Genomic DNA, 23313 nt, shown 5'->3' with positions numbered 1-23313 from the left:
TTCCTATGCATATTTAGAAAATGTTCTGTATTATTGACTGAAATGATGCATTTTCAAAAATGTTGCAGCAACTTTCCAATGAGGCTTTTCCCTATAACTTTCTCAGGATATTCCCTGAGGAATCCGTCCGTCCATTTTCTATGTTGCTTCTTCTCACTGACGTCGTGGGTATGCTGGAGCCTATCCCAGCTTTCTTTGGGCGAGAGGGAGGTACACCCTGGACTAGTGGCCAGCCAATGCCAGAGCATCCCTGAGTAATGAAAGGGATAAAGTTAAGGTCACTTCAACGAAGGCACATTGTGGCCTTGGGGAAATTACAGATTACAGTCAGACTAAAATCCACATTGAGGATAAAGATGTGTAGTATCATGTACTTTCATACACTACCTGATGTCATACACAAGCTCCTGTGTGGAAGTGAGTGTTATCAGCTGGGAGAGTTTAACCTCTGCTCTAGTTTTTCAATTTGTGTTACATAACATGTCCAAGTAGAGCTCTCTTTTTTTTCCCTCCTCGGACTACGTGACAACCCATCAGGAAGATTTTCACGTAGAAAAACTTCATCATGATTTTTCATGTGCTTTTCCAATGCTTGGACATTAGCAGCTGGCTGCTGTTTGGTTTTGTCGTGCTGCTGTTGACAGATGTGGTCCGAAACCGGAGACCTCACAGTTTCCCACCCGGACCCTGGGCCGTGCCTTTTCTCGGGAATGTCTTCACCCGTGCCGACGACAAATCTTTGGAGAATGTGAGATGAACGTTGGAACGTAATGAAAAACTTCCCAAATAATTCTTGGATTTGTGAGATGGTTGTTTTGGTCCGCAGCTGGCAAAGAAGTACGGTCCGGTGTTCAGCCTGAGGAGAGGCAGTCAGAGGATGGTGTTTATTTGGGGTTATAAGATGGTCAAAGAAGCTCTCGTCACCCAGCTGGACAGCTTTGTTGATCGTCCCATCGTCCAGCTCTTCCATGAGTTCTTTAAAGGCATCGGTGAGTGACTAAGTACCACTAAGTTCTCCCAGAGTCTAAACACCAGCGTGTGGTACCAGTTTGTTTTTCAGAGAGTTGCACCAAACAATATGCACACATCTTACCTTTATGCATTCACAATTAGTATCAGGAAAAAGTGTGAGTATATCTTATTTATGTCTCTAATTATGTCTACTATATTGGGTGATGGAGTGTGAAGGTGACTATAATGGTGATAGTTCATGTCTAGAGGGCTCTAATAATTTAATATATTAAATTTGAATATTTAAATATTAAAAAGCAGCAGAAATTTGGGGAAAAAAATACCTGCAATTTTACAACAATAAAGTTAAAAGTATTAAGAGAATTTTTTTTTTGTTATTTGAATTAGAAAACAGTTGCAATTGTAAGAATATAATAATAAATCGTAATAAATTTAATTTAAAACGCACTTTACATCAAATAAATGATCTCAAAGTGCAACAGTTACAATAAAAGAATAAAAGTTAACAGCAAGTGTCACAATAACACAATAAGAACATCTAAAAAATAAGTAGAGCAGTGGAGGTGGAAATGATCAAAGCCAAACTAACACAACACAGTCAACCAAAGACATTGAATAAGCATTAAAATAGGCAAGCTATGGAAAAGCTTTTCTAAAAAGATGTTTTTAATCCTTTTTTAAAACAGTCTAACGTCTGTGGCGTCCTCAGATGATCGGGGAGCCAGTTCCACAGACTTGGGGCAGTTGCGCAAAAGGGGCCATCGCCCATAGTTTTGAGCCTGGTCCTTGGAGGCTGGAGGAGGAGATTGGCCAGCCCTGAGCGGAGGTGGCGTGAGGAGGCTTGTGGGGTGAGGAGTTCTTTGAGGTGGGGGGCAGTGCCATAGAGGCCTTATAGGTCAGGAGGGAGACCTTAAACTCAATCCGGTATTTAACAGGAAGCCAGTGGAGGAATTTGAGGGTGGGGGTGATGTGGTCAAACTTTCGCACCCTCATCAGGATTCTGGCAGCACAGTTCTGGATGTGCTGCAGCAGCTGGATGTTTTTGCTGGGAAGCCTGATGAGGAGTGCGTTGCAGTAGTTCAGCCTAGAGGAGACAAAGGCATGGACAAGTTTTTCTGCGTCAGTGAGGGTAAGTGTTGGGTGAAGTTCCTGCTATATTCCTGAGATGGAAAAGGGAGGTTTTGCACAGATTTTTGATGTGGCCTTCGAAAGTCAGGTGTGGAGGTGTATGAAGGACCAAAACTGCCAAAATAATAAATAAATAAAAGTGAAAATAAAAACAAAAATGAAAAAAAAATCAAAAAATTAAATACAAAAAATAAATATAAATGGAAATAAAAACAAAAAAATATATACATAAATAAATAAATAAATGCAAAAATAAATACAAAAATAAAAAACAAGATTCAAAAATTAAAAATAAATACAAAAATAAATGTAGAAATAAATACAAAAATAAATATATAAATAGAATTACATATCAATAAATAAATAAAAGCACTCTGCTCTCATATGTATTTATTTCATGCTGCAGACAATGTCAGCTTGAAATGCAGAAGGAAAAACTATTCAAATGAGGGGGCGGTCCTAAGTGTTTCTTGGGTTGAACTGTGAGACATGTGAGTGCGAAAATCGACTAGGTATGCCTGCAAACAGCCACAGCCAGTTGACAGGATAAGTTCTTGGAAATCCCCTGGGCTTGATGGGTCACCTAAGAAATAAAACCAAAAGAAAGTTCTTACAAAAATCACTGTAGACTGTAGAGATCCTGGTAAACCTTGTCAATAACTTAAAAAGCTATTACTTATTGAGTACTGACATTAGGATCAGACTAGAAAAAGCAATTGTGAATAAAATCAGAATGAAACTGCTGAAAATGTAGAATAAATCTTTAGATTTCTTTCACACCCCCAGAGTGAATCATGACACACTTGAAGGTCGGATTGGTTTATTTAAATTATGAGTCTCAATTTTACGTGTTTGTGTCTGGCATTGCATGTAATGAATTGAAAGAACCGACTGAAATTAGCTGCCAACTGTCTTGACAAAATCTGCTTAAGATCCAAGGTGCAATTTTCCTTCAGAATGATATGGTGAAACACACACACATACTGTATATTGCACACTGACATGCACAATAGTAACTGTGAGGTGAAAAACCACACAAAATTAGAACACTTACCTTGAAAGTTAAAGCGACTCACACCCAGCCCTGCTCTCTGGAGACGGTCCTTCTCATACTGTGTGGGAGCAAAGGTGGAATCCTTTTTGGCAAGGCAACAAAATTGATGTGTGTAAGTGGTGTGGCGATGGGTAGATCTTGGCTGCCTTAACTGCTGCCGAGCAGATCTCGGAAAATAATCAGAGAGAAACTTCACAGGATGACGTCCAAGCCGAACTTGTGAGACGGCGATGAAGAAAAGTAAAGCCATCAAATGTCACCCCATGGAGCGATTCGGCTTAGTGAACGTCAATGGGTGGACCCAGTCGCCAGTGGCAGGAGGTTTCTCCAGGTAATACACCGGTTCAACGTGGGTCATCGCACCGCAGATAAAAACAGTATGCGCAGTAAAGCATACTGGCGCACGTGAAACAACAGACTTTCAAGTTAAGCAAAATTAGCTAAAAATGATGCAAAAGACTTTAAAATGACAACTGGGAGAGCGGCAATAAATTAACGCCAGCGTCCCTCCTCACCAACATACTTGTGACATTATGAGTAGATGTCATTTAGTAGTATAGGGATGAAAATATAAAATATTTCTCTCCACGACCAATGTGCGATTATGCTAGAAACAACCACAAACATAATATATAAGTGTGGATTAAAGGAATTAACCTCGACAGTGACTTACATGTTTGTATTCATAGTGTTTACATATATGGTAGAAAGGCAATTTAATAAGAAATGTGAAAACAAATTTCAATTTTAATAACCCTCCGCCTCATTCACTGCCTTGTTTGATGGGCATTGTGGTCGGCGATTTCGCATTCGGATGGTGCATTTTCAGCATTTGCGGACTATATTCAAGTCTGACAAAAAAGGGAGTCAATGAAATTGAAAGTGAGCTTTTGGAGCCCGAGTTGAAGCAAAAAATACTTCGAGCACCAGTTAGATAGATAGACTAGATAGACTCCCTTTATTGTCATTGCACAAAAACACAGTAGTGAAATTGCCAACGAAATGTCGTTGCCTGGCTCCCATATAATAACAGACACAAAAGAAGATAAGTAATAATAAATAATAATAATAATAATAATGTGGAGAATAAATAGATAGAATAGACACCAAATATGAACAACATAATGTAAAGTGCAGCGTGAACAGTAAATTGCCCAAATAATTTAAATAATTTAAATAAATAATAATAATGTAAGTAAGGGGGCCTATTTGGCATTGAGCAGTCTGATGGCCAGGGGGAAGTAGCTGTCTCTGAACCTGGTCGTCCTACAGCGGATGCTGCAGAGCCTTCTCCCCGATGCCAGGCGCGAGAATAGTCCATGCTGGGGGTGTGTGGGGTCAGAGCAGATCCGATGGGCCCAGTTCAGCCCATGATAATGGAAAACCAAGACTCTGAACCAGCTCTGAAGCAGTCACCTCATTTTATGTGACCCATGGCTGACTGGTTACCAGGATCACTGTTGACTGATGACTAAAGACGAATGAATAACATTTTGTCACAGGCATCGCCATGAGCAATGGCTACCACTGGAAGAAGCAAAGGAAATTTGCCAACATTCACCTTCGTTACTTCGGAGAAGGCCACAAGTCACTAGAAAACTACATTGAAGTCGAATGTAACTTCATTTGTGAAGCGTTCAAAGAGGAACAAGGCAAGTCCATTTCAGAGAGCTGTGAAATTGACTTCCAAAACAAACGTATTGATCCATCATATCCTCATTCTACCTTTCCAGGAAAGCCGTTCAACCCTCGGTACACCATAATAAATGCAGTGAGTAACATCATCTCATCTGTGGTCTTTGGACGCCGCTTTGAGTACAGTGACGGGACCTTTCGCAAGTTCCTGGAGTTGGACAATGAGGCCATCGCACTCGCCACCTCTGAGGTTATACAGGTCATGGCCGCCATCGCCTCGATTCGCTCCATAATGACACGTGGCCATCTAGCAGCACCAGCCTAAAGGGTTTGTTCTGTCCGCAGGTTTACGACGCCTTCCCCCGTCTGCTACAGTATCTGCCTGGTCCCCACCAGAAGGTGCATGCCAACTACAGGGAGATCATGGTTTTTCTGCGGAAGGAAGTGGAGAAGCACAAGGAAGAGAGGAACCAAGATGAACCCCGGGATTATATTGACGTGTACCTTGGTGAGATAGAGAAGGTGAGTTGATTCCATTTTTCCCTAGCAAGGCCACTCGCGCCTGATTCCAGCTACGGTTAGAATCACGATCCTGTAGGATCATTTGATCTTCTAACATTGTTTGGAGTGGTGGCAGAATGCAGCAGATGCATGTGTGGATGTGTGGAACTTGGGGTGGTGGTCCCCCTTTTTTAGAAGGCTGGTTTGCATTTCCAGCAGTAAGTCCAGCCTGTTCCTTGGCCAAGGCTGCCCTTTGTCACCAGGCACAGTCAAGATATTGAAGGGGTCCAGTTTAGGGTCCTTAGGCTCATCTCTGCTATTCACAGATAATGTGGTCCCGATGATTCTTAGCAATCTGTGACCTTCAGAGTTTACTCGAGAGGTTTTCAGCCAAGTGCGAGGCTCCTGGGATGAGACTCAGCATCTCCAAATCTGAGGCCATGGTTCTCAGACAGAAAAGGATAGATAGATTGCACGCTTCGAGTTTGGAGTGAGGTAAGAGTTCAAGTTATTCAGGTTCTTGTGCATGAGGAAGGGAAGGCTGGAGCATGAGATTGAGAGGCGGGTCGGAGCAGCATCTGCGATAATGCCGACCATCGTGGGAAAGAGAGAGCTGAACCGTAAGGCAAAACTCAATTCACTGGTCGAGCGTTCCTCGCCTAGGTTCCTCAACTCACCTAGGATAATGAGCTTTGGGCAGTGACCAAAAGAGCAAGATCAGAGCCTCTGTAGGTTGGCTGAACTTACCAAGTAGAGAGCGAGAGTAAAAAGCTCCATCCTTTGGGAGGAACTCAGTCGAGGAGCCAGTCGAGGTAGTAATCCAGATCTAGTCCAGATGCCTACTGCAAGCTTCCATGGTGAGAATGTCTCGGGGAAGAGCTAGAACATGCTGGAAAAATTACGTCTTGCAGCTTTCCCGGGAAGGCCTCGGTGTCCCTCCCCATGGACACCATGAAGTCAGTGCCTCCGGACGCAAGAGATGCATGACTCTGATACTTGGAAAAGCCTGCGCAAGATGTTGAGGAGAGACTCTCAATGTTCTCCTCCTTCAAATAACAAAACAAATAACATTTTCCAGCAAAGTCTCACTTGAAGAAGATTCAGATGTACTGTATGTTTTTTTTAATATCTTTTGTTTCCGAGAAAAATATTTTCTGTTGGCAACTTGGCAGGGGAAGGAAGACCCTCAGGCCGGCTTCAACATTGAAACCCTGCTGGTTTGCATGCTTGACCTTGTGGAGGCCGGCACAGAAACCTCAGCCACAACCTTGCGTTGGGCTCTAGTCTACATGCTGCACTACCCAGAGATGCAGAGTGAGTCTGGGTGTCTCTTTCCAATAGCGTTCAGAAACTTACAGTTGTGACTTCTGACTCTCCCAGACAAAGTCCAGGCGGAGATCGACAGGGTGATCGGACAGGCTCGCCAACCTACGTTGGCTGACAGACCCAACATGCACTACACGGAAGCCGTCATCCACGAAACTCAAAGGATGGCCAACATTGTTCCCTTTGGATTCCCTAAGATGGCCAGTCAAGATGCTACATTGGGAGGATACGTTGTCCCAAAGGTAAAACACCACCAAGGGAACCTCCCTCACCAAGAAGCTTGGGCCCGTTCTTCGGGGACCCCCGCGCGCGGAGGAATCTCGTCCCGCCGCCGCTGCCTGCGAAATTGGGCTACCTCGGGCGCGAAATGCACTGTTTTGCCGCAGCTTCGTTTTCGAGGCGTCGTCTCTCCCGGTCGATTGCTTGACTTTTCAGAATGATACGAGAAGTCGGACGCGCCCCCGCATTTAAATTAGCCATATGCCGGTCGGGCAAGGCGTACCACATTTAAATTAGCCACGTGCTGGCTGGCGGTCACCGTCGGGAGGAAGTGGCCGTAGACACGGTGTAGTGAAATCAATGCAGGTTCCTGGTTATAAGCCATACCACACTTTTAGTGTGTGATGTCGATAAACACGCGTGACCAGTGACACAACTAAAGCACACCATGAATTACGCGAACAAGGCTTTATATTCAAACAACAACAACCACACTTCTACTACTGGCTACAACTTTTCAGCATCTTGTTCTTCTGCTGCCCGTTTTCTCTCCTCCTCCCTGCATTCAGCCAGCCAAAGTTCTACTGATTCTACCTTAAATTTGTCATTTAAGGTGCAAAAATGTAAGTTTGTGCCCTGGCTGGTTCAGAAAGTGCATTGGCCAAACTCACTTTGTGCAGGAAGGTCGCACTTCTGGCATGTGTCCCCCGCCTCTGGTAACGCTGCCGATCTTGGTGTAAAGCACCACACCCGGCAGGTCCTGGATGCAGGCCAGGTGGCGGCACTGCATTGCATTGCCCAAATTTACCCAATCCTCTCCTGATGAAAGAGGGCAACGCCCAGTGTGTCCTTGGTCTCCCAAAAGTGGTCAAGCACCTCCTGGATGAACCGCTCCGTCTCCTCTGCCCGGCGGGTGCGGCAACGGCAGTGCCGGGCCAGCTCCCTGGCCGACAGCTGAACAAAGCCGCCGTGACCCGTGGCCTCCCTGAGGAACTTCTCGTCCCACTCAAAAATGGCGAAGGACAGCCTGGCCATGAACGTGCCATACAGCACATGGGCATCAGTGGTGACACCCCTGGCGAAGCCGAGCATGAGGTGCCACACATCTACACACTCGCTGAACATGGCCGCCACCTAATGGTAACAAGAACATGTTGCTTTGTGGGCAGGCAACACTGGCCATGATGAGACAAAGGACGTGCAAAAAAAAAAAACTCACCTTAGACTGTCCACTGGCGCAGCAGCAGTCACGGTCCCCTCAACACTTGAGGGGGATCCTTTCAGGCTTCCCTGTAGCGCCATACCAGCCCGTCAGCCATGGCCCGCAGTCCGTCCCCCTCAGCAGCAATGAGCAGCGATATGAGCACCGTCGTACTCGTTGCCTGCATTGGTGACCCACGCTGCTGTTCCTGCTGCTTCACTGACCAACTTGGTGATCTGAAAAAGCCAAAACAAAGTGTTGGCAGAGTGCAAGGGGTTGGTTAATTAAAAAAAAACTACGTTTAGGGGTTACTTGCCTTCTGTGTGGAGTCCATTTTTAATATCTACCCAAATGTTGAGGTGATCCTGGACTTGGTGTCCTCCCTGACGTAGGCCGTCATCTGATTGACGATCACTGGCGCCCACAAGGCAAACAGCTGTAGCACTCGAGGTACTCCGTGGCCATGAGGTACCAGCTGCTCACGTCAAGGACCTTCCTCATGGCTTACATGTGGGGCACAAAAGTTTGTAACCCCACATCTTATATGGGCACCGCAAAAACAGACGCATGTAGTAAAATGCACTGGCCGATGCAGGGAGCTACATATAATATGGCGGCCTCCTGGGTGGGTCCCACCAGAGCTGCAGCTTGGAGGTGAGCACCGCCTTAGGACCCAGGATGAACAGCGCGCATCCCACCCAGTCGTGTTGGTCCTCTGGCAGAGTCTGCCTCCAGGATTTTGGAAGCATCTGTGACAGGGAAGACACTCACTGAACACGCCGCCTGGAACAGCTGCACACATCAGCATGTCCTCATACCTCAGCTCCAGAGGTCGGGTGGCAGACGGCGCTGTCCCCGGGCTACAGGATGAGGTCTGGCCTCTGTCTTGGAGGTTGGTGGTGGTGGTGGTGGTGGTGGTGTTGTTGGTGGCGGTGCCATCGTCTGTGGGGTAGAAGCTGCCAACACATTTAAGTCAGTTCAATGAACTTGCCGTACTTTCACATGCGGTTGTTTTTGCAGCACTAATCAATGAAGCACACTCACCCTGAGACTCCGCCTACTCAAGAGCTTCAAGGAGCATGACATCGACGGGCTCCTCTTTGCCTGTAAACAAAGTCACGCAAGCCCTGAGCTCGCACAGCGTGTGAACGGCCCGCTGAATGTGCGGCCGTCGTGGGGTCAGCGGTGGTATTTACTTGAGGTGTGGGGTTGGGCGCTGCTCCGCTCCTTGGCCTGGTTGTCACGAACAATGGCGTACTGCTGGAGGGTGTGCATGAGTGACCCCCTTTTTCACATTCTGCCGCCTCACCCGCTGCAAGTACCTGAACACATTACAACAATAAAAATAGAAATCACTACAGTCACAAACGGATGACTCATTTCTCAATGCAACTCACGTTTGGTGTTCCTTGGGGGATTCGTAAAGACTTTTAGAAGACTCTTTGGCATGCACCCCCAATCCCACAAGCGTGTTCTCCATCGCCGTGACACTACAATGGCCCATCTGCATTGCTCGACTGTGGATGGCTGCCACCATGGGTGGAAAGGGCTGTGCATACGATGCCAGCACATGCTTGTTGGCAGCAAGGGGAGGCTGGGACTTGTCGCCACTTTCCCGCTCCTTCTGGTGTGACGCCAAAACGCAACATGCGTAGCCCACGTCAGTACCGAGTAACCACTTGAAAGTTTGACCCCGGTACTGACCAAACTGGAGCTTTCTCTCACTGAGCACCAACTGCCAGCACTCGGGGTCGCCTCCAGCCTCTATGAAGCATGCCCGGGCTTCCTCTTTCACCTTCTCGCCCGTCTTCATGGCAGCCGTGACGCTTCCAAAGAAGACTTCAGAGTCAGCTCAGTGGTCGCCGTGCGGAACACAAATTTGGAGTAATAATCAATATTACAAGTGGACTGATATTAAAATACATGTATATATTTTTTAAAACAGCCGTGGCTAAAATGTGCTATGGTATGTGGCATGTTTAACTTGTAAGCAAGCCTAAAAGAATACAAATAAATATCCACTTTTTCATACCTTTCATGCCTATGCCTATTGAACCAGTAAATACACACAATAACACATGTTCACCCAAAGTGAGACTTATATCTGTCTATTTTGCATGAACCTTTTTGCTAGTATTCAAACACAATCGACGACGCATTGTTACAAAGTAATGAACAAAAGGCTTCAACTTGTCATGCTAATTAGCTGGATTTGTACGTGAATGTTTTTGCTAGTAGTCAATTAACTTCAACTTCGTAGTAACTGTTAAAAGGTAATTAGCACCAACGTTTTTGTGTTGAGTGCAGTGAAATGTCTTTTCTAGGAACTTTAATATGAATCGCAAATCGCCACTCTCTAACTTTCAAAGTTCGATTGTGACGTCCACTTAGACACTCGACACAATGTTAACAAATACATTTAAAACAACTTCCCTTTTCTCACTGTGTGCTGAAAACGATATAACACAAGAGAATACTTTCATACATTTATAGCCAAAGCAGGTCGGCTGTCGGAACAGCCAATCACAGCGCACACCACAAGTGCACTCTGTTGATTGGTTAGCCTGAACAGGTGGGCGGGATATTGACAACGTATAGCAGCCAATCACAGAGCGAGAAAAAGAAGCATGAGCTGCGGGAAGCGCAAAAGGGACCCTCCCTCACCAAGACCTCATCCTATCCTCTGATGATGAATTCCAGGGCACAGCCATCACCACCATCCTCACATCTGTGCTTCATGACAACAATGAGTGGGAGACGCCAGATACCTTCAACCCTCAACATTTCCTGGATTCAGAGGGCCACTTCCGCAAAAGAGATGCATTTCTGCCATTCTCAGCAGGTTCCACAAGTCTCCAAGCAAGAAGGTCTGGTTTCAATGGAAAAGCTAAAAGTGCTGTTTTTGCTTCCAGGGAAGCGTGCGTGTTTGGGGGAGCAGCTGGCCAGGATGGAGCTCTTTCTGTTTTTCACCAGTCTGCTGCAACGCTTCACCTTCACTGCCGTTCCGGGGGAGATGCCAAACCTGGAGGGCGTGATGGGCTTCACGCGTTCCCCTGAGGAGTTCAGGGTGCTTGCAGTGTTACGTTGATGTCCTTCACCCTCTTCCGTCTCATCTCCTCCCCACCTAACCTCAGCAGTTAGAGGTCTCCCTTAGAGATAGCTGTTCAGCCTACAAAGCCCGCTATTAAAACACCTCCAAAAACCCCAAACAAGGTTTCATGGTTTGATGAACAGGTAACAGGCACATTCATGAGAACATGTAATCCAGTATTTGGCTGTATTTTGGTCTTTTTAAGCACTTAAAAACTTACTTCCTGGGTGCATTGATTTCACTTAGCAACATGGAAAGGAATGCTAGCACCTAGCTACCACCTAGCATGAACTTTTCTAAACTCAAAAAACAGGGCCACATGGTGGCCGGTGACCAAGTGGTTAGCATATGGGCCACACAGTCAGGAGACTGGGTTCGAATCTCCACTTGGGCACATGGGAGGAGTTTGCATGTTCCGGTTTCCTCCCCCATTCCGAAAACATGCTAGGTTAATTAGCCACTCCAAATTGTCCATAGGTATGAATGTGGGTGGGAATGGTTGTTTGTCTATATGTGCCCTGTGATTGGCTGGCCACCCTTCTGCTTGACGTGATTAAAAAACACTTTGTACAAATATTTAGAAAAGTCTGAATTGGTAACACATTTTAACATTTTGTTGTTGGATTTTCATAGAAAATATCAAATCACTCTAAATGTGGGGATATTTACTAAAGTCAATTCAATGGTTGCAATCAGGAATTAATGTTATGAAGAAATAAGTTGTCAACTTAGCCGTCACCTTTTTTTGGGTTGGGAAGCAGGTACTTCATCAACCGAGCCATCACTGTCGAATCCACTAAGTGATTCAGTCATAGAAAGGTTGAAGACTTTTCACCAGCAGAGGGCGACATTTAAATTGCCCATTCATTTTTAACAGGAACATTAAGGTAGAAAATGAATGAAATTGAAAGTACACTAAATGTACACTAAATGTGGGAATATTTTGTAAAGTCTGAATAGGTAGCAAACTTGTCCCGAGTGTACTGGTTTGTCGGAGTAGCGGCCCGTCGGACCAGTGGTGGTTGGACTAGTGGGTTGTCGGACTATAGAGAGGCCCACATGTATTGTGCTCAACATGCATTTTCCTGGTTTCACTTCCAAGTTCAGACTTTACGGAACACATAGATGAATATATATTAGCAGTTTCTCAATTGTATTTCAAATTGGAGGGTGTGAAAAGGTGGAATAGGTGCATCCCGTTACGTGCATTCTTTGCTGCTTCTTTTTAGCTGTTTTTATATTTTTAGTACACACAGAAAAGTGTGTGTTCATGTCTCACGTAAGGATTGTGGAGGATGGGCACTTTTCTTTTCAAGAAAGACGTTATTTTTCAAGTCGTAATGTTATGAAAAAACAAAAAAAAAAGCAAAGAATTAAGTAACTTTTCCCACAAAGCTAATTGTCTCACAATATTGCCACTTCTTCAGTATTTCAACTCTCAAAGTTTATTTTTCTTATTGGACGACAAAACTCTTAATGTTTAATATTATGCATGTTCATTCATTCATTCATTCATTTTCTACCGCTGATCCTCATGAGGGTCGCGGGGGTGCTGGAGCCTATCCCAGCTGTCTTCGGGCTATAGAGGCGGGGTACACCCTGGACTGGTCGCCAGCCAATCACAGGGCACATATAGACAAACAACCATTCACACTCACATTCATACCTATGGACAATTTGGAGTGGCCAATTAACCTAGCATGTTTTTGGACTGTGGGAGGAAACCGGAGTACCCGGAGAAAACCCACGCATGCACGGGGAGAACATGCAAACTCCACACAAAGATGGCAGAGGGTGGAATTGAACCCTGGCCTCCTAGCTGTGAGGTCTGCATGCTAACCACTTGACCGCTGTGCAGCCCCATTATGCATGTTCAAATGAAAATTAAACCAATACCAATATTATGTGTGCTGTTTTCTAATTTTTAAAACTTTGATTAACGTTTTAACTTTACTTACTTACTCAAACAATAGACTTTAATATTTCAAATGAATAAATAAAAATGATGTTATTTTTCCTTATATTACATTATTCTCGTAACTTTTTCTCCTCAACATTTTTCCTTTATTGTTGTAAAATGGCTGCTGATTCTTTAGTTTCCTTGTGAAATGATATTTTGAGAATGGCCATCCCTGCTCTACGGTATCTTTGTCTGGAGAGTCCCGCGCTGGCAGGATGGATCCAATTAGAGGAAGGCTGTGCACGTGCTCAGTGTGACACCGGCCATATAAGCACAATGCCTGGTGAGTCAGCACAAGCCCCGGAATCAAGCCGTTGGCTGCTCGACCATGTTGGCGTACTCTTCCTTTTTGGGGGTGAACATGTGGGGGGTGCTGCTTTCGGGTCTGGCTCTTCTACTGGCGGTGTATTTTCTCAACAGAAAGGACCCGCCACACTTTCCGCCGGGACCCCCGGCTCTCCCCCTCATCGGCAATGTCTTCAATATTGCCATTGAACAGTCTCACACGTACCTGACGCAGGTAAGATGCTTCCGCTAATTGAAACAGCTTTATGACGTCACTCACGCAAAGTCCACCTCTTTGGGAGTAGCGTCGTTACATCAGTGGAGATGTTTGGATGCCATGGAGCACAGTGAAAAATGGCAGGATGCAACTTAGTTACTTTGATATGATATGATATCATATATTATATGAATATATTTCAAGACAAAGAGCAGGTGGAAAAGCCTATTATTAGAGGCCCCAGCATACCCGGGACCCCAGTGAGGACAAGCTACAAAAGCTTCACTTTTTGCCTTTTCCCCCCAATTTTGCTGTGGTTCTTTTTTTCAGTATATTCCAAATGTTTTTATTATTTATTATTAAATAATCTTCACACATTTATTTATCCTATTATCACTTTTCACCTCGTTTTCCATCAATAAGAACTTTTAAAAATAGCTTTTTTTTCCTTTAATATTTTAACTATGCTACAAAAAACTTTTAATATCTTGACTTCATTATTGTCAAATATAACCATATAATATTCCCATAATATTATGACCACAATATGAGAACCCATATTTTCCAAACTATTACCACTTTTAAAAATAGCTTATTTTTTCTTTAATATTTTAATGCTATGCTATGAAAAAAAGCTTAAAAGTCTAAAACCATATAATATTCCCATATTCCCATAATATTATGACTTTAGTCCCACAATATTAGAACTTAATTTTCCAAACTATTACAACTTTTAAAAATAGCTTTTTTTTTAATGTTTTAACTCTATGCTACAAAAAAGCTTTTTTGTAGAGTCTTTTAATATCTGGACTTCATTATTGTCAAATAAAACCATATAATATTCTCATAATAATGTGAATTTAGTTCCACAATATTAGAACCTAATTTTCCAAAATATTACAACTTTAAAAAAATAGCGTGTTTTTTCTTTAATGTTCTAACTTTATGCTACAAAAAATATTTTTTATAATTATTATGAGTTTATGCTTGTAAGCTTGTGAGTTTTTATTTAAAAAAAAATTAAAAAACAAATTTTTCTTTGTAAGAATATATAACTTTTCTTAATATGTATATCACTTATACTTTATATCACTTCTATTTTTTGTTTTTTTGTTTTGTTTTTTACATTGTCCAACTTTGTGAACTTTTTGCAAATGAAAATGTTATTCTTATAAAATAAATTTTTTTTTCATGAGATGACAACTTTTTTGTCTTAAAATTTTGATTTCATTCTTGTCAAATTAGTGTTCGTTTTTCAATTTTTGCTGCTGTTGTTAATTAAATAACAGGCCAATAAAAAGGGGGGGGGGGCCACAGACTGGCGTATGCCAACAAAGGAGCGTCTTCATACACAGAATGGCATGATGGGACTGCATTGGGATCCACTTCCTATTAGCGCCAACGTGGAATGTGCTGAGACTGGAATGTGCTGTTGACAGCTTGTCCAACAGGAGCGTGTTGTTCTTACCACAATCCCATGCAAGACGCCATGGGCGCCATTATTCTCTGTTCCTGCGTCCGCAGCTGGCCGACATCTACGGGGATGTGTTCCGCTTAAGTCTTGGGAAGGAGAAGTGGGTGTTTGTGTGCGGCTGGAAGATGCTGAAAGAAGTTCTCATCACACAAGCTGAGAACTTTGCCGACCGGCCCCACAACCCGGTGTTAACCAGGATGTACTCTGGGAACACAGGTGACCCCACCAACCATTTTATGCATTTTATGCTAACATGTAGACACAAAAACACATGCCATGTTCTTAAAGGTGTATATTTTACGACTAGGCCACGGTCAACCACAAAACAGAACAGAATTATCAGGCCGATGCATTATTCCAACCCAATCCACCGATCAAAATTATGGAGGAAACAACTAACGCTATAGATCATAGGAAGTGTGCAGCCACAGTATTCATGGATCTGACAAAAGCCTTTGATACAATCAATCATGACATCCTAATAACTAAATTAGAAAGGTACGGAATAAGAGGATTACTTCTGAACTGGGTCAAAAGCTACTTAGCTGACAGGAAGCAATACGTAAAGCTAGGAGAACACACACCTGGAAATTCATATATTACGTGCGGAGTACCCCAGGGGTCAATACTGGGACCAAAACTGTTCAACTTGTACATCAATGATATCTCCAAAGCAATGAAAGACTTAAAGCTGGTATTATTTGCAGATCTTACCACTGCTTTTTGTTCTGGAAGCAATACAGAAGAAATCATTAGAAAGGTCAGAGAAGAAATGGTCACACTAAAAAGATGGTTTGATGATAATAGATTGTCCTTGAACCTAAGTAAAACTAAAATCATGCTGTTTGCAGAAAGGACAGCACCAGCAAATACAAATAGACGGTGTAGACATTGAAAGGGTGAAGGAAAATACATTTCTGGGGATCATAATAGATGAAAACCTCATATTACAAATATACAACATAAGGTGGCCAGAAACATTTCAATATTGAACAAAGCAAAATTTGTTCTCAACCAGAAATCACTCCACACTCTTTATTGTTCTCTGGTTCTACCATATCTTACTTATTGTGTGGAAATATGAGGTAATAACTATAAAAGCAATCTTCACTCACTAAATGTACTGCAAAAAAGGTCAGTAAGGATAATTCATAATGCCGCCTACAGAGAACATACTAACTCCTTATTTCTAAAATCACAAATACTTCAACTTGCTGATATAGTTCATCTTCAAACAGCTAAAATAATGCATAAGGCTAAAAATAACCAATTAGCTAAAAATGTCATCCAATACTTCTCTACAAGAGAGGAGAAATATGATCTCAAGGAAGAAGTACATTTGAAACACTTCTATGCTAGGACAAGGTTAAAAAGCCATAGCATTTCAGTATGTGGAATCAAACTATGGAATGGATTGAGTAAGGGAATCAAACAATGCACAACGATGAGCCAATTCAAGAAACAATACAAGCAGTTGATGTTTGCTAAATACAAGGATGATGAGTCTTGAACCAGTCATGATGTGCTATATATATCACTATATTGACACTTACTATGGTACCCATTATGGCATTGGATGCTCATATCACCGAGTACTTCGGTACGAGGTGCATTATTAAAAAAAAACCCTTAAACTGTATTATGGAAAGCAGGAAGTGGACAAATGTAACAGTTAGTGATTGTAAAAGTACCAGATGGAGGGGTAGGATTTAATAAGCTTTGCTTCTTCCTGAGAAAAAAAAAAAAAAAAAAAAAAGCTTTGCTTCTTCCTACTCCTTTTGGATCCTTATCACCTCGTACTTTGGTACGGGACAAAAAAACAACAACTTTTTTGTTTTTGTGGAACCTTTTGGAAGAAATGACATCAAACACTGTGGTTCCACCATCATGCACGCCATTGCCTATTAAATTACAATCAGCGTATGGATGAGTCCAGCTCCTCTTTATTGGAGCTGGACTCATATGAGGTACTGTCCAAAAGTACCATCTGCTGGAACTGCTGGGGCACTGTCGCACCTGCCCCTAATACACACATATACACACACACAGCACCCGGTGCTTCAAGTGCCCACCTGGTTGCTTCTGTTTCAGGAGGGCTTTTGTGCAGTAACGGGAAGGTGTGGAGGAGGCAGCGTCATTTCGCCATGGCCACCCTGCGCACCTTCGGCCTGGCTAACGGCACCATCGAGCGCAGCATCTGCGAGGAGAGCCGACATCTGCAGGAAGCCATGGAGAAGGAGAGAGGTAGCAGGACAAGAAACTAAAGATTGCCTGAATTATTCTCATTGGAACAAAAAAAGTGTTTTTTACCGGCAGGTGAACCCTTTGACCCCGTGGCCAACTTGAACAGTGCCGTGGCAAACATCATCTGTCACATTGTGTTTGGGAAAAGGTTCGACTACGGCGACCGCAGGTTGCAGAAACTACACACCTGTCTTGCTGAGATGATCTATCTGGAAGGTTCCGTCTGGGCTCGGGTGAGAACAAAGTTCAAATATTCTGACATGGTGGTGTGGGTTCCACCTCGTTGGGATACAACCCACAGTGTCGAGATGCAGGATGCCACGTGACACCGCTTTGCCGTTTTTTGCAGCTCTACGATGCTTTCCCAGCGCTGATGAAACACTTGCCCGGGCCTCACAGTACAATGTTCAGCCACTTCCGAACCTTGCAGGAGTTCATCACCTCCGAGATAAGGGCGCACAAGTTGGATTTGGACCCCAACAACCCACAAGATTACATGGATGCCTTCCTGATGGAGAGCCAAGTAAGAGGACACAATGAAAAAGGCACCGGAGGAGACGAGGATTGACCTTGTGTGTCCTTGCAGGACCAAGCAAACTGTGAACTGGGTTTTCATGAAGACAATCTGGTTCTGTGCTGTCTGGATCTGTTTGTTGCCGGGACCGAGACCGTCTCGAAGACGCTGCAGTGGGGCCTCATCTTCCTCATCAAGCACCCTCAGGTCCAGGGTGGGTGTGCATGCTTTGACCTGTGAAAGAATAACATCAAACATCAGAGGTGGCCATGCCTAAGATGCACCTTACGTGCCAAGACACCCCCCACCAATACCAAATCAAAATGCCAACTTCTGCTATAAAGAAGGAATCCTACTTTGCAGAAATTCACTAATAATTATCCGCCATAAATGTCATATTTTTCCATCTGCTTTTTAGTTCCATTTCATATAAAGCATATTATTTTGGACTTTCCTGGTAATGTGGGACAAAGAGTTTAGAAACGGGGCCCATACTTGTCTTTCTAAATATGGAACCGCTCTGTTTTTCAAGGGACGAATGGCAACGCAAACAACAGTGGCTTTATTGCAAATGTTGATCTGAAATCAGAGGAGAACATGCCATGTTCACCACCTTGTCAACACGCTTTCAAACATGATTAGAGCCCTCCAGACAGGAAATGCCACCTCTATGGTCACCTTTACCCTCCCACAGCAGTACACATCGTAATAGTCATAGTAATAACTATTAGTAATAGTCAATAGTCATAGTAATAGCTCCTTGTTTTAGTCACAGTTTAGTCATTTCTTCATGTGACAACAAAAACTCAAAATTCTTTTAGTCTAGTCTCAGTAAAAAAAGATATTATTTATGTCAAACATTGGAAATTATATGAGGGGAAAAAAACCTAAGCGATACAATTACTCTCTCGGCTTATAAAAACACCTCTCGAAGTCATGGGTCCCCAAACACTGGGTGGAGGCCTGCTCCAATCCTGCCCACAGACTGTTACCAGGCTGCGGCCTCGTGGTTGGGAACCCGTGGTCTATCAAACATTTCAAATGCATAACGTTGTTGCCGATTATGTTAGGGTTTTATATTGTATTTTATACTGTATACACTGTACCTAAGCTATATATAGGATATACCTATACAGTAAAGTCTCGTTATATCGATATCGGTTAAAACGAATTACTACTTATTACGATACTATTTTCATTTCCCGGCAAATTTCTAGTCTTTTATGATATAATTAGTTCCGTTAGTACGATACCCGGTTATTATGATAATCCGGTTACTACGATGCCCTTTTCATCTCCCGCCAGCCAATTTGGTCTGCTTATATCGATACAAAAGCAGCTTAAATCAATCTTTGCTTAAGGATTTCAATACCAAAAAAGAACACGGCCAACGGCTGCTTCCAGTCAACTTTATTTTTCACACTTCCACCACCAGAGTGCAGCACACACAGCGGAAAACACCCGTCCCTCGCGCCTACCCCTCCGGGTGGCAACACCTTCCCTATCGGTAGTTCCGGGGTGAATTATGTCCCGGTAACCGGTAATCACTACAGCGTAAGTTTATTTTTATTTACTGTAGTACAAAATTTATTGTAGTACAAAAGCATGCTAGATACGCAATCCATGAACTCAAGGAGAATATTACATGCCATATCAAAGATCCGCCCACTTTTAATGCAGTTCGGCGCAGGATCGGATATATGGATAGTCCGGTTATATCGGTATTTTTTCCGACTCCCGAGAATATCGATATAACGAGACTTTACTGTATTTGATTTGGTATTCACCCTGTACTAGACTTTTACAGGAGGCCTTATACGTATATTGAGAGTAATAATAACACACCTCTCTGAAAAACAATGTCCAGGCTCATACTGTATCGGGCACGTTACTTTAAAAAAGGAATTAGTTATAGTTACTTCTCAAAAAAAGTAACTGAGTTACTCCACTACAAAAGCAACTACGGCGCTATTCTGACTCTGAGTAAAAGAAATGAGTTAGATTAATCGTTACTGAAAAAAGTAACGGCGTTATTCTCATCACAGCTGGTGGTTCCGTATTCATTTTGATTTCATGTTGTTTCCGTCTTCGTTTTACATAATACACAAATTGCTATAATGTATGTATATTTTGCTGAGTGGCCTATATTGGGAAGAAAAATCCTAAAAGTAATTAAAAAAAATGTATAATTATCTTTGTTTGACCAAAATTGATCAGTTGCATTGCTGCAAATTGAGAATGTGGACTATGTGGGGTCCCACGGTACGACACCGCCCTGAACTCATCAACACGTCTTTCTTCTCCAAGACAAAGTCCAGGCGGAGATCGAGCGAGTGATCGGGCCGACTCGCCGGCCCACCATGGCGGACAAAGCCAACATGCCGTACACCAACGCAGTCGTCCATGAGATCCAGAGGATGGCCAACGTTGTCCCTCTCAACGGACCCAGAGTGGCCACCAAAGACACGCAACTGGGGGGCTACTCCATACCCAAGGTGCATGGGTGTTTCTGGTAATGTCGCCATCAAAAACATGGCGGACGACCCTGATAGACATTCAGCGTCTGTGATGACAGAAACAAATAGCAAACATTTTGTGTTGGCTTGTATTGTCTTTTCTACAGCAAAAGGGCGGCCGGCAGCACATTCTAAAGTTAACTAAAAAAACAAACAGCAAAAATGGAAAAATCAGCAAATTCCACAAGAATAAAGGCAAAATATAACAAATAGAAGTCATCATTTTACAAGAAACACTTGAATAAATAATGTTATGAGGAAAAATTTCACTTTGTTAGCATAATGTTGAAATATATTTTCATAATATTAGTGAGGATAAGTAGCATAGAAAATGGATGGATATCTCACTGGAGCCTATGCAAGAGGTGGGGCACACCCTAGACTGGTCGCCAGCCAATCACAGAAACATAGTAGGAAAAGTACGCAGGGGAAGAAAAATGATATGGAAATAATTACATGGCAATATTACAGAAAGAATATTAACAAAATATTTGTAAAATTAAAAAGTATAAGTTCAAATGTTACAGATTTTTTTTTGGGGGGGGGATTAGGTTGTGGAAAAGTTATGTTACACATAGAAGAAAAGTTTGAAGAAAGTTGAAATGAATTTTTTTTAATGGAAAAAAACAGCTGTAATTTTTACGAGAATAAAGTCAAAATATTAAGAGAAAACAAAAAGAATATACTCTGAATACTATGAAGAATGTCATTTTACTCGCCAAGAGAGGAAACATTAAATATCTGTATTTTTTCAGAAGTCTTTAATATTATGAGAAAAAGAAAACAAATGAAAATCATGTTGGCGGAAAATTATAACTTAAAAATAAAGTGAAAATATTTGTGCAATGTCGCTGGAACAATGGCGCACACGTTTGGCTGTGAGGCCGGAGCCTATGCCAGCTGATGCCAAGCTTTGAGCGTTAAAAGCAGCATGTGGTTGCTATGCTAGCTGCTGAGCATCTTGTTGCTTTTCCAGGGAAGCAACGTGCTCACCATCCTAACCTCTGTGCTCTTCGACGAGAACCAGTGGGAAAGTCCCCACACCTTCAACCCGGGACACTTCCTGGATGCCCATGGCAATTTCGTGACAAGGAAGGCATTTTTACCTTTCTCTGCAGGTAAGGCTGACACTGAGGAAGCGATGCGAAGAATAAGAAGAAGATGGTCATTGTTGTCTCGTGTGACAGGGAAACGTGTGTGCCTGGGAGAGAGTCTGGCCCGGATGGAGCTTTTCTTGTTTCTGGTCAGTTTGCTGCACAAGTTCACCTTCTCCACCTTGGATGGAGTTGATCTGAGCTTCGAGGGCATCGTTGGACTCACACGCACACCTTACCCTTTCAAGATCCGTGCCAAAGCCCGCTGAAGGCTTTTCTTGAGGGTCCCTGCACTTTAAGAGCACAATGTATCTCAGCAGCAAAACTTCATTTCTGAAGCTTATACTTACTTATATACGTACTTATCTGTCTACTTACAGTGCATCCGGAAAGTATTCACAGCGCTTCACTTTTTCTACATTTTGTCATGTTACAGCCTCATTCCAAATTGTATTAATTTAATCTCTTACCTCAAAATTCTACACAAAATACTCCATTATGACAATGTGAAAAAAGGTTTTTTTGACATGTTTTGAATTTATTAAAAATAGAATGAATAAAAAGACGAAAAAGAGACGAAAGCCACTCCTTAGTAAAAGGAACATGGCAGCCCGTCTGGAATTTGCCAAAAAGCACCTGAATGACTCTCAGACCATGAGAAACAAAATTCTCTGGTCTGATGAGACAAAGATTGAACTGTTTGGTGTGAATGCCAGGCGCCATGTTTGAAGGAAACCAGGCACTGCTCATCACCAGGCCAATACCATCCCTACAGTGAAGCATGGTGGTGGCAGCATCATGCTGTGGGGATGTTTTTCAGCAGCAGGAACTGGCAGACTAGTCAGGATAGAAGGAAAAATGAATGCAGCAATATATAGAGATATCCTGGATGAAAACCTGCTCCAGAGCGCTCTTGACCTCAGTAGACTGGTCATGTACCTTGACCATATAGACAGTAGACATTAGCACACAGCCAAGATCTCAAAAGATTGGCTTCAGAACCACTCCGTGAATGTCCTGGAGTGGCCCAGCCAGAGTCCAGACTTGAATCCGATGGAACATCTCTGGAGAGATCTGAAAATGGCTGTGCACAGACGTCTCCCATCCAACCTGATGGAGCTTGAGACTTATTGCAAAGAAGAATGGGCAAAACTGCCTAAAGATAGGTGTGCTAAACTTGTGGGATCATATTCAAAAAGACTTGAGGCTGTAATTGCTGCCAAAGGTGGATCAACAAAGTATTAAGCAAAGGCTGTGAATACTTATGTAAATGTGATTTTTTTTGTTTTCTATTTTTAATAAATTCAAAACATGTCAAAAAAACCTTTTTTCACATTGTCATAATGGAGTATTTTGTGTAGAATTTTTAGGTAAGAGATTCATTTAATACAGTTTGGAATGAGGCTGTAACATGACAAAATGTAGAAAAATACTTTCCGGATGCACTGTAGTTACTCTGGGGCTGACACAGCAGCTCTACTGGCCGATCTAGACCTCATTAGTGTCCCAATCCAACAGTCTAATATTGCACTTTTCTCGCATTACTTTTGCAATGTAGCCAGCAACATGGTCTGTGAGCGACCACCATTCGTTTTATATCATTACTTTGCCGATCAAACACTTCCACGATGCACTCCCAGCGTGGGACCAAGGCTCTGCTGCACATCCACACTGGAGCTGAAACTCAGAACAGTCATTCATATTAGCATTTGATGCTAGCTGATCCGTAGCCCGGCCTCCATGTACTGGGACAAAGAGGCTGAATGGCTGACAGGACGGTTCACTCTGTCCGTTCATTCCACGATAGAACCAATGCATACAGACTAGGGGTGGGAATCTCAGCACTGTGGAAGATTCGATATACATCTCCATGCACCGCCAG

The 23313-nt window shown here is 43.0% G+C and overlaps 2 protein-coding genes across 2 annotated transcripts; both read left to right on the top strand.

The window, feature by feature from the left end:
• The first annotated feature begins 479 nt into the window (after nucleotides 1-479).
• Nucleotides 480-11676, top strand: LOC131130178 (cytochrome P450 2J2-like). Its single transcript, XM_058074428.2, has 9 exons — nucleotides 480-748; nucleotides 827-989; nucleotides 4657-4806; nucleotides 4888-5048; nucleotides 5135-5311; nucleotides 6463-6604; nucleotides 6671-6858; nucleotides 10737-10878; nucleotides 10949-11676. The coding sequence occupies exons 1-9, from the start codon at nucleotides 566-568 to the stop codon at nucleotides 11122-11124; spliced, it is 1482 nt and encodes a 493-aa protein (XP_057930411.2). The 5' UTR covers nucleotides 480-565; the 3' UTR covers nucleotides 11125-11676.
• Nucleotides 11677-13205: 1529 nt separating this feature from the next.
• On the top strand, nucleotides 13206-21761 carry LOC131130176 (cytochrome P450 2J2-like). The gene is made up of 9 exons (XM_058074427.2): nucleotides 13206-13607; nucleotides 15114-15279; nucleotides 17155-17307; nucleotides 17380-17540; nucleotides 17657-17830; nucleotides 17894-18035; nucleotides 20129-20316; nucleotides 21314-21455; nucleotides 21525-21761. The coding sequence occupies exons 1-9, from the start codon at nucleotides 13416-13418 to the stop codon at nucleotides 21698-21700; spliced, it is 1494 nt and encodes a 497-aa protein (XP_057930410.2). The 5' UTR covers nucleotides 13206-13415; the 3' UTR covers nucleotides 21701-21761.
• Nucleotides 21762-23313: the final 1552 nt, after the last annotated feature.

This window comes from Doryrhamphus excisus, linkage group LG4 (genome assembly GCF_037039965.1).
Source record: "Doryrhamphus excisus strain RoL-2023G ecotype Guam linkage group LG4, RoL_Dexc_Guam_v1.1, whole genome shotgun sequence".
Classification (NCBI taxonomy): domain Eukaryota; kingdom Metazoa; phylum Chordata; class Actinopteri; order Syngnathiformes; family Syngnathidae; genus Doryrhamphus; species Doryrhamphus excisus.
Note: the sequence above shows the minus strand (reverse complement) of the source record. Positions and strands in the feature narration are given on the sequence as shown.